An 11,377-nucleotide genomic window follows, 5' to 3' on the forward strand; every position below is an offset into this window, starting at 1 on the left:
CAACCTTGGGCAGTTCTTTCACCCTTCTGAAACTGCACTAGGGTATAATGCAGAGGAAAGTGTTAGCGTGCCGGGCACGCTCCCTTGGTTGGGCTCGATGGTGGGCGACACACCTGTGCACCGAACCACTCTTTTCCTTGTATGGATTCTGTACGCTCCAAAAAACATGATCAGCGTCAAAAGAGGCGCTGCACCGAAGGACCAATGAACACGCTCAGCATAGACCTGTCTCCAGAGCCATGGTTCCCGAAATTCCTTGTGGCCCATGCTGAGGACGAGACAAAGCCATTATCGAAAGTGTCACCATTCCTCATTGCTAAAGAAATCGAAAAGATCATAGGGAAATCGTACAAAGCAAAGAAGCTCTCATCTGGAGACATTCAAATTGAGGTAGAAAGCAGATCTCAAAGTTCAGCTCTCGTGTGTATAAAGAAACTCGGTGACATTCCAGTGTCAATCACAAAACACCGTATCCTGAACATTGTCAAGGGTGTGATCTCTGAGAGTGAGCTTCTTGACTGTTCTGACAGCGAGATCGAAGAAGGTTTGCGGGAGCATGGCGTGGTGGCAGCGAGGCGGATAATCATGCGTCGCGATGGCAAAGAAATGCAAACCAAGCACATCGTACTGTCATTCCAGCTACACAGACTCCCTGAAACCATCAAAGCAGGTTACCTGAACTGCCACGTGCGACCTTACGTTCCTAACCCGCGACGTTGCTTCAAGTGTCAACGTTTCGGGCACGGATCACAGGTCTGCCGCGGACAGGAAACGTGTCCAAAATGTTCAGGCAACGGTCACACACCAGAATCATGTGAGAACACAGTACGTTGTGCAAACTGCAAGGGCGACCACCCAGTATACTCAAGATCTTGCCCCCGGTGGAAAGAAGAAAAAGAAATACTTCGAATCAAAGCAGAACAAAACATATCATATCAAGCAGCAAAAGCACAAGCAGAGTTTGCTAGAAAAGGCACTTTCTCCGAGGTGGCGCGCAGGGGAGTAGCACCACCGAGGAAATCTGTAGAGACCCAGACTCCTGGGTGTCTACCTCAAACTCCCCAACAGAAAGGTGGAGACACGAGAGTGTCTCCGCCTGCTCCTATGTCTCCTGGGAGCACCCTGGCTTGCCAGGCACACACCAAGGAGATAGCCACAGCTTCCAATGATGTTGATGGCACAGTCTCAGTCTGGGACGGAACCATGCCGGAACCATCCCAGACCATGTCACAAAGCATGGAATTGGATGACGATGACTGCTTATCCCAGAAATCGTCATCCAGTCTGCCAGGTGTTCTCTCTCAGGGCAAAGAAAAGAGAGAGAAAACATCTGGTCGAGGTAGGGGCAGCAAAACAAAAGACATGCAGAAATTACCTCCACGAAGAATAACCCCTCCTTGAATAAGACATTCATGTACACACAGTCCATAGGGATATGTACTTGCATCCAAGGCACGATGAAGATATTGCTCCTTCTCCTCTCTGTCTTCCTTCTCATGGGTCTAGGTAATATTGTACAATGGAATTGTCGAGGTCTCTTTTCCAACCTTGATGACATTAATGACCTCTTAGAGGAACAAAAGGCAGTTGGCTGTTGCTTACAGGAGACATATCTACATGAGAACAGTATAAATCCCTTCCGCCGACACAATTTGTTTAGAAAAGACCGCACAGACAGCACCCGCGCATCTGGAGGTGTCGCTGTCATTGTCCCACAGTCCATACCTGCAACCCGCTTTCCTCTTGTCACAGACCTGGAAGCCGTGGCTGTACAAATATGCCTCGACAGAGTCATTACATTATGCTCACTGTACCTTCCACCTTCAATTTCAATCGAACAAAAGGACTTTGAGCATCTTTGTGACCAGCTTCCTCCGCCATTCATGATACTTGGTGACCTAAACGCTCACAATCATTTGTGGGGTAGCACAAGACTGGATGGTCGAGGGAAAATGCTAGAGAGGGTTTTGATGTCAAGGCCTGTTTGCCTCCTCAATTCAGGACAGCCTACATACATCAACTCTGCAACACAAAGCTTCTCTTGTCTGGACATTTCACTATGCAGTCCCTCCCTCTTTGATTGTTTTGACTGGGCAGTCCAGCAGAACCCAAGGGGAAGTGACCACTTCCCCATTATCTTGCAACTAAGTGGTCAGACAGATACATTAACTGCGCGCTCACCCCGCTGGAAACTGCGTTTGGCGGACTGGAACTCCTTTGAAAAGAAAGCAGTACTGTCTGAGTCTTCCTTTCGTGGGTTAAGTATTGAAGAAGCCAACGAAACACTTACTACCACAATTATAGAGGCTGCCAGCCAGGCTATTCCGCAAACGTCTACACGTGTTCCTAAGCGCCCCAAGCCTTGGTGGACAGACGATTGTGAAAGGACAAGGAAGGAACAAAACCGCTTTTGGGGAATCTTCCGCAGATACCCAACTTCACAAAACCTCCTTGCTTTTAAGAGAGCCCGTGCCAAGGCTAGGTGGACACGGAAAAAAGCTAAACAGGAATCTTGGAGAAACTTTATTTCATCACTCAACTATAATACCCCCTCGAAGAAAATCTGGGAAAGGCTCCGAAATATTAGGGGTGAATATTCCAGCCTATGTATTCCACTATTGCAGGTTAATGGAGCACCATGCGAGACCCTTGAAGAACAAGCAAATGTACTGGGCGAACACTTCCAAAACATTTCTAGCTCCGCTCATTACAGTAAAGATTTCCTTAAAGTCAAGGCATCTGCCGAAAAGAAGAATATACCGAGTGGCCATGGTGAGAATTATGCATACAACATGCCTTTTCACATAACGGAGTTGTTGAGAGCATTGCCATCATCCAAGGACACGGCCCCAGGGCCAGATAGGATAACATACTCTATGCTAAGGCATCTTTCATCTGAATCACTCAAATGCCTGCTTGATTTCTTCAATCTCGTATGGAGAGAAGGACAGCTCCCTTCTCGTTGGAAAATAGCTACAGTCCTCCCTTTCCTCAAACCAGGGAAAGATGCCTCCATACCCACTAGTTACAGACCTATCGCGCTCACAAGTTGTCTTGGTAAAACTTTTGAGCGTATGGTGAATAACCGTCTTATTCACTACCTGGAGGAGAATGAATGCCTCACTCCATACCAGTGTGGCTTCCGTGTGGGACGTTCCACTGTAGATCACCTCATTCGACTAGAGACCACCATCCGTGAAGCCTTTGTTAGGAGACAGCACTGCCTATCCGTGTTTTTTGACCTTGAAAAGGCTTACGACACAGCATGGCGATACGGCATCCTCCGGGACCTGCACGATTTTGGAATACGTGGGCGTCTGTTCCGCTGCATTTCTAATTTCCTCCAGGGAAGGACTTTCAGGGTACAGCTGGGTACATCACTCCCTCGTCTGTTCATACAGGAAAATGGTGTCCCACAAGGGTCAGTGCTCAGTGTTACACTTTTCATTATCAAAATGAACTCTATCGCCAATGTAATTCCACCCTCAATTATGTACTCTTTGTACGTAGATGATCTCCAGATAGCATATTCATCTACGAACTTGGCCATGTGTGAGAGACAAATCCAGCTCACAATTAATAAGCTTGTCAAATGGTCATCGCAGAACGGGTTTAAGTTTTCAGCTGAAAAGACAGTCTGTGTGCCTTTTTCTCGAGTAAGAGGTGTATTCCTAGATCCCAAGCTAACCGTAAATGGACATGAACTGGCAGTACGATCGGAACACACATTCCTTGGTGTCATTTTTGATGCAAAGCTCACGTTTGCAGCTCACATAAAGAACCTGAAAGGGAAATGCTTGAAATCTTCAAATATTCTTAAAGTCCTGTCACACAGATCTTGGGGTGCAGATCGCGAAACACTATATCGCGTGTACACATGTATTGTCCGATCACGACTAGATTATGGATGCATTATATACGGGTCTGCACGCCAATCTGTGCTGAAGGCTTTGAATCCTATCCACCACCAGGGACTGCGACTTGTACTGGGGGCATTCCGTACGACACCTGTTGAAAGTCTGTATGTGGAAGCAAATGAGTGGTCCTTAGCGAAACGTCGCTTCTATCTTGGGATTTTGTATGCACTGAGGATAAGAGGCTACCCTCAACACCTTTCTTTATCCTGCGTTAAGACCACACGTTTTAAGCAACTCTTCCTAAACAGGCCAACAATTACCCCACCCTTTAGCATGCGAATTTCAAATGATATTCAACTGTATGGCTTCACTGCTTACAGTTACATGACCGCCGAATGCAGTCCGAGGGTACCTCCATGGCAACCACCCCTGAAATATAACTGCTACCTTACAAAGTATAAGAAACATGTAACACCTTCGTTAGTGCTACAACAGGAATTTGAGCACCTGAAGAGTGGTTTTCGGAACCACACTGAAATATATACAGATGGGTCCAAAACAAGCACAGGTGTTTCTTGTGCCATGGTATCAGGTTCATGTACAAGGTCGCACTGCTTAAAGCGCATCACGTCCATCTTCACTGCAGAGGTTTATGCCATCATTTTAGCACTGAACTTCATTTTAGAAAATAACATCGAATCATCTGTCATATACACAGATTCTTTTAGTGCTTTGCAATCGATATGTAACATTAAACCACAGAAGAACCACCTCGTGCAGCGAGCACAGTATATAGCCAGCAGAGTAGTGAACAGAGGTCTTTCTCTTATCATCTGCTGGGTGCCTAGCCACAGAGGGATAGCAGGCAACGAGCTTGCCGACAAAGCTGCCGCTGCTGCGCTCTCTGCTGATGTGACGCCGTTTGATGTACCTTTTCAGGACTTGAAGCCCCACCTCAAGAGGACGATAAACAAAAGATGGCAGGAATATTGGGATACACAGATACGCAATAAACTCCACCTGGTTAAAAATAACATAGGACACCCTATACAGAGCTTGGAAAAGAGAGCACATGCAGTAACCCGGACACGGCTAAGACTTGGCCACACTCACCTCACCCGTAGTTTCCTTCTTCACAGGGAGGAGCCGCCCGAGTGCACACACTGTGGGGAACCCCTTTCTGTTCTGCACATCCTTATTTCTTGTGCGTCGTATGAATCTCTTCGCCATCGTCACTTCCAGGAGTTTTATAGGAATCACCTACCGCTCCACCCAGCCCTACTGCTGGGTGATGACGCTCTTTTACCGTTTAGTAGAGTCTATAATTTTATTAGAGACACTGGTTTTTTAAACGCCTTGTAATTTTAACGATGTTTTTCTGAAAACACAGTACTTGAGCTAATTTGTATCATGTACTGGTTTTAACCTTATCATTCCATTTTTAACTAGTGACATTTTTAACAATGTTTTGGCGCATTATAGCCTCCGTTGCTGCTGCGCCATTAAAATACTAATCATCATCATCATCATCCCTTTGCCAAAGGTTTATTTCCCGTTCTGCCAATGTTTACCCAAGTACTAATTTTGTACAGTTCAAGAAACAATTTTATTTAACCACCTTATTCCACCTTAGCAGAGTAGCTCTCTGACACAGTTGCACAATATCTTGTGCCAACATTATCTGTACCGTATTATTGCGGAGGCAAGTCACATGAATTGTAGTAAGCTCTACTCTAGTAAGCTGTAGAGGCCCCTAAGAGTTCTAGTTGCCTCCGTACAACAAACACCCACCCAAGAGAGCCTCCAACAACAGGGCCCATGCCGAGATTCTGTCTCGACTGTCCCATGTGTGGAGCAGGAAATGCAACAGCATGATATATGTACAACTGAAGCTAAGCACCAAAAAGAGTATTCCATCCCTATAGGCACTAAATTTTCTTGGGTTGTATGCATAACTTAGATTCGGTATTTTTTTTTACTTCTGTACTTGATACCATAACTTTGAGCGGCGGACAGATAGACAGACGACAGCAGGAAGGAGAGGAGAGATGGGAGGGGTTGGTGTGTGCCCTGGGCCGACATTTGTCTGGAAAGGCTGAGGGAAACCGAAGAAAAGCCCCTGACAACACAGCTGGCGGTGGGATTCGAACCCACCTCCTCGCAGCCTTGGCTTGACCTTGACAACAATGGGTGAACAGTTAAGTAAATCATAATGTAGAGTTTATTGATCAACAGTTGCTACCAGGTAATCAGACAGTATTATTTTGCCCTCTGGTAAATATTTATACATATTTATATTTATTCTAGTTGGGGGCGGTCAGCAGGTACCTTGGCAAAGGGGCCCACTCAAGGAAAAGTTTGTGAACCGCTCAGCTAGAGCAAAAATTCTTTTTTTCACACAGTGTTGTGACAAGAGTCCCATGTGTGTTTGATACGTTTGAGCAGATCCCAGGAAGTGTCACAATCCCTTTAATGTGGAAATTGGAGAACGGTGATTTACGTAACGGTGGAAAATGGATCTTTGAAATGTGGGCAAGAAAGCATCAGCGACTTATGACGTAGAACTAAACGCAATTTGCAGCCTAGACAGGCGCGACAGCTGCTTTTCGCGGGCTCCGTACTTATGCCACAATAGAAAAAGAAAAGACAACGTAGAAAAGGACGAGGAGGGCATGCTTAGGAGCTCATTTTTCTGTAGTGAGTAAGCATGGGGCTACACAGTCGCACCACCCTTGTGGAGTAATGCTGTAGCGTATACGCAGGAGGCTTGTAGGGGCTCACGACTCACTACCTTGGCAGGCTGGCCTGCGTGAGTCCCCAAATTTCAAGGGAAAATACATACCAGTATGCGTTGTCGCTGCGCCACAAAACTCCCAATCATCATAATTAACATACCAGTATGCGTATGTATTTGTTGCCTCAGTTGTCAGGTTTGGAAGTCTCACACATACTGGCAACATGAGAGGTGGCAAAGAAGTCTTCTCTGATGAAACCTTAGGGTATTCCGGTGCCCCTGCCAGTGCTGCAGCTGTGTAGCTTAAGGGCCGTCCCGAATTCGTAGCCACGCAGTACGCGGCATATGCTTGCACTTATTTGGTAAGCAAAGTGATCTATGAACAATTATATTTGCTGAACTCGTGAACAACTACACAGATTGGAGCAGACTGGTATTCTCGTGTGCCGGAAGCATCAAGTTAGTAGTACTATGTGCTATCCAGAGCTCGCGCTGCTTTCAAAACACCCCAGTACACCAGATTTGTCTCAGAAACATCCACACGATATCTCACTTGGGATTTTGGGATATCCCAGGGACTAGGCTGAATAGCCCGTTGACGTCTCTGGGACAGACAGACACCCGCATTTTTTCCGCATTTGCTGATCCAGGGAAGGTTCTAGGAATGTATCTCAGAGATATTTGGACATATACAGGACGTATTATTATTACTTTGCTGCATTTTTATTTTTATTTAGATTTTATTTTTATTATTATTCTTATTTTTATTTTTCCGGTTTTGCGATTCGCTACGACGACACGCATCGCCTGTTAGATGAAAGGGCGGTTGGGGCATGTCGATGGTGATGGCGAATTCCCGAGGGAAAGGTAAACTATTTTGTTTTGCCTTTGTTTATTGACTATGGTGCGATAAGTGACGAGTCGCTAGAGATATGATTAAAAAGGGTATGGCTATGATGGTATAAAATGAATATTATTAATGGAGGAATGCGTGAGATAAATACCACATCAAACAGGCCTTACTCTACATGCGAACGGCACATCAGAATGTAAAAATAAAATGCAGTGAAAACAAATTGGGTGCGCAGTATGTTGACTAAAGACGCAACGACTTTTCCATTCGTAATAAAGGTTCACAATATGTTGAAGATACAATGTGGAATCCACGCAAATATTTGCTGTGTAAATTCTCATTTGAGTGGCTCGTGGAAAATCAACGTTGTTCTTCATGCTCAAAATCCACCATTGACCAGGTACAGTTCAAACAGCGTTGATTCAGCGCTATCTGTTTACATACAACATTAGTCAACATTAGACAACGTAGATTCTACGTTACACCAACAGCCGGTATTGACTGGCAGCTTATTCTGCGAGAGCTTTTTTATTTGCTCTGTTGGACATGTCTGAAGTGAGAAGTTATTTATTTAAAGATAGTTTATAACATTTGATTAAAAAAAATGTAATTGTCACGCATTCTGAGAATGCTGGAAATGGCTGCTATTGCCACAAGAAATCTTTATTGCAATGTAAAGACACGTCATTGTAGTGATATTCGTAGCATATCCACAGAATATTCGCTGGGGGATATCTGTGACGTCTCATGGTGGATATACAGCGGACGTAGTGAGGATACAGGTGACATCTGTGACGTATGAGACTAATTTGGGAGGTCTGTGGGATATTGATGGTTTGCTGGGACATCAATTGGCCAAACATCATGTAGCGCATGTAGTTTGATGTGTGTGACCTACATACTCATTTAAGGAAAATTCAGCCATCTAATGAAATACAGCGTAAAAAATTATAAGTGATGCTCAATGGGGAAACATATATTTCGAGCAGATACCATTGTTCAGGGCACACATGCAATGAACATTGTCTACTGACATGTGCGTTGCACTTCTTACTGAAAATGTACAAAAGCGAAAGAGGGATGCGAAACCTGTAGAGCGAGTGCCTATATCCTACTCTGGCAATACGTGCACAGCACGTGGAAGTCAGTGATGCTTGTATGGTCATGTGGTCATCACGCGTTATTTAATCGGTAGCGGCTCTGGGCGGGCTCATTCTTCGGCCAGGGCATCCGAGTGTACAGGCACACATCTGTGGGGGTGATGAAGGGGCCCTGCCAGCCCACTGCACCCATACTTCGAAGGCTTGGCAGTGCCATTGGAGTAATCTGACCAGGTTTCATCCAGGTTTCATGGCACAAACGTTCAATGCTCATGACCAGGGGTGGCACAACATATTGAGTTCAGGGGAATTCACCACCACCACCAATTCATACCCCGGTTCCACAAACTCGAGGTAACTTAAAAAAAAAAAAAGGATGCCAGGTGTCTTGGCAGTCGGTAGATCTCTCCGTCCCGTGTCTGCGTGTTTGCACACTCTTAAAAAAAAAAGAAACAGGAGTCGAGAGGGAGTTTATGCCTGTGTTATGCCCTTCATGGCATAACACAAAGGCATGACGCGGCACCAGGGGTGGATCCAGTATTTTTAGGGCCGCAGGGGGAGGGGGGGCACTATGGCTAAGTGTCAGGTGCATGTTCGGACTGGTCCATTGAGCCCCATGGTAAAGCCCGGAATTGAGGGCGGGAGTCAGGACATCTGCGGCTTCCGAAAGCCCACCCTTGCCCGGCACAGACCGTGCACGTAGTTCTTTATTCATTACGCATTTATTTTATTATGTAAGCCATCCTTGAATTCTGACCCGTAGCCCCCTTGAAATCCTTGAATTATCCTTCAATTTTGGGGCAGATTTTCTGTGTGAACCCTGCTGGGAGTTTATTTTATTCCGAGAAAGCCTAAAATTTTGCACCACGGAGTTTATGCATTCTGACTCCAAAGAAGGGTATAATTTTGCACTTTCGAGAGTCCCCGCGGGACATCAGCGTACGCTGATGTTTGGTGCGTTGCGACACCACGGACCCCAGCCCCGAGTCCCAAGGCGTTAACCGTACCGTGCCGAAGGGATGTGAGGTGAAGGGTAGAAACCTTGAACGGTGGTGGTCAGGGTGTTGGTCAGGCCCTGGCCGACGGGTGTTGTTCTGAAAACTCCTAGACCTTCCCACATGTATAGGCATGAAGTGTGGGTGACCTGGTGGAATGCCTAGCAATCAAACCTGTATGGTTAAATATTTCTCTTCCCCTCCGATCGGGGGAGGAAAACGCTCCCGGACCGAAGTCTCCAAACCAAAAGAGCATTTTTTCTTGTCCAAATGCATAGTGTTGTCTTCTAGTTCTTCGGAAGAAGACAAACGTGTACCACTTGGGAAGATGTCGCCCTTCTTTTTTGGGAGGGCGGTGTCCTCCCTCTCCAACCACATCACCGAAATGAAGAAGTTACGATCAGGTGACCTCCTTATCAAGTGTACATCGGAAAAAGACTGCCAACAGATCCTGACCACCACAGAGATGCTTGGGGTCCCGATATTCGCATCCTTACATAAGACTCTGAACACATGTGTGTGAAGCCGTGGTGTGGTAGCCGTTGCCGAATTAATTGACGTCCCAGTAGAAGAGATTCTTGCAAATCTAAAGGAAGAGGCAGTAATTGATGTCAGGAAACTCAAAATACGGAAAAACAATGAATATGTCACCACCAGAAACGTAGTTCTTACCTTCGATCGTCCTTCGCTGCCCGATAAATTGGAAGTTGGATATCTGTCTGTAGAGGTTCGTCCATACATTCCAAACCCTCTTCGTTGTTTCAAGTGCAACCGCTTCGGACATGCTGCTGATGCCTGCCGTGGGTCGCCATGCTGCGCTCGTTGTGGCCAGCAGGGCCATGATACTAAAGAGTGTAGAGGGCCTGATTGCTGTGTAAACTGCTCCAGTTATCACCCCTCTTACTCCAGGTCTTGCGCTAAGTGGAAATTGGAAAAGGAGACCTTGCGCATGAAGGTTACCGAAAATATCAGCTACCCCGAAGCAAGAAGAAAGGTATCCCCATTCTTTACTCAGAAATCTTTCTCCACTGTACTTCAACAGACCCCAAAGATGGTAACAGTACACACACAGACAGACACTCCACGTAGAACACAACCAAAAACAAGTGAAGACGAGGTGAAAACCAAGCCCCATAATGAAAATGCGGTAGTGACTGCGACAGCAGTCCTACCCTCGTCATCACCCTCCGTGGAGAGGCCCTCCATGGATTGTGATGATAATTCGAGCTCGGAGCTCTCCTTGGGGAGCACGAGCTCACCATTTCTGACACCAGCAAGAGGAAACCTCTCGAGGAGTGGTTCTCTCCCCGAGATATCAGAGAAGGATTTTTCGGGGGCCAGAAGAAAAGCCCGGAAGCTGAGGATTACTCCTCCCCAGAGGAGTAAGACCTAGCAGCCATCAGTAATGGCTATGCTTCTTTCTGGTCGGCAGAGCAAAGCGTTGTACACCCTCTTTCTTTTTCTTGTTTCCGCTATCATGACGGGCCACACAATCCTTCAGTGGAATTTTCGTGGTCTACTCTCTAATTTAGACGGTGTCCATGAACTTTTTGAGAAGCACATCACTTTTGTGTTCAATAAACTTATCTGAACACACATGTCCAAAATCCGTTCTGTAGATACAGTATTTTCCGCAAAGATAAAGATCGATATGACACAAACCGTGCATCTGGCGGTGTAGTGATCATTACAAGGCAGTCCCTTCCAGCCAAAGAAGTTAATTTAGTTACAGATTTGGAGGCTGTAGCTGTGCTGGTGTGCCTCGACAGAATTGTTACCATCTGCTCAGTCTATCTCCCACGATCGCAATCCATTACACAAAAGGGCATAGAAGACTT

At 46.0% G+C, this 11,377-nt stretch overlaps 1 protein-coding gene across 1 annotated transcript; it reads left to right on the forward strand.

Moving 5' to 3' along the window:
• The first annotated feature begins 204 nt into the window (after window positions 1-204).
• LOC135376719 (uncharacterized) lies at window positions 205-1,401 on the forward strand. Its single transcript, XM_064609207.1, has one exon. The coding sequence runs from the start codon at window positions 205-207 to the stop codon at window positions 1,399-1,401; it is 1,197 nt and encodes a 398-aa protein (XP_064465277.1).
• Window positions 1,402-11,377: the final 9,976 nt, after the last annotated feature.

Source organism: Ornithodoros turicata, unplaced genomic scaffold, assembly GCF_037126465.1.
Source record: "Ornithodoros turicata isolate Travis unplaced genomic scaffold, ASM3712646v1 ctg00001256.1, whole genome shotgun sequence".
Lineage (NCBI taxonomy): Eukaryota > Metazoa > Arthropoda > Arachnida > Ixodida > Argasidae > Ornithodoros > Ornithodoros turicata.

Bases quoted from the DNA above. Each gene is read 5' to 3' on its own strand.
- LOC135376719 (XM_064609207.1), top strand. From the start codon at position 205: ATGAACACGCTCAGCATAGACCTGTCTCCAGAGCCATGGTTCCCGAAA.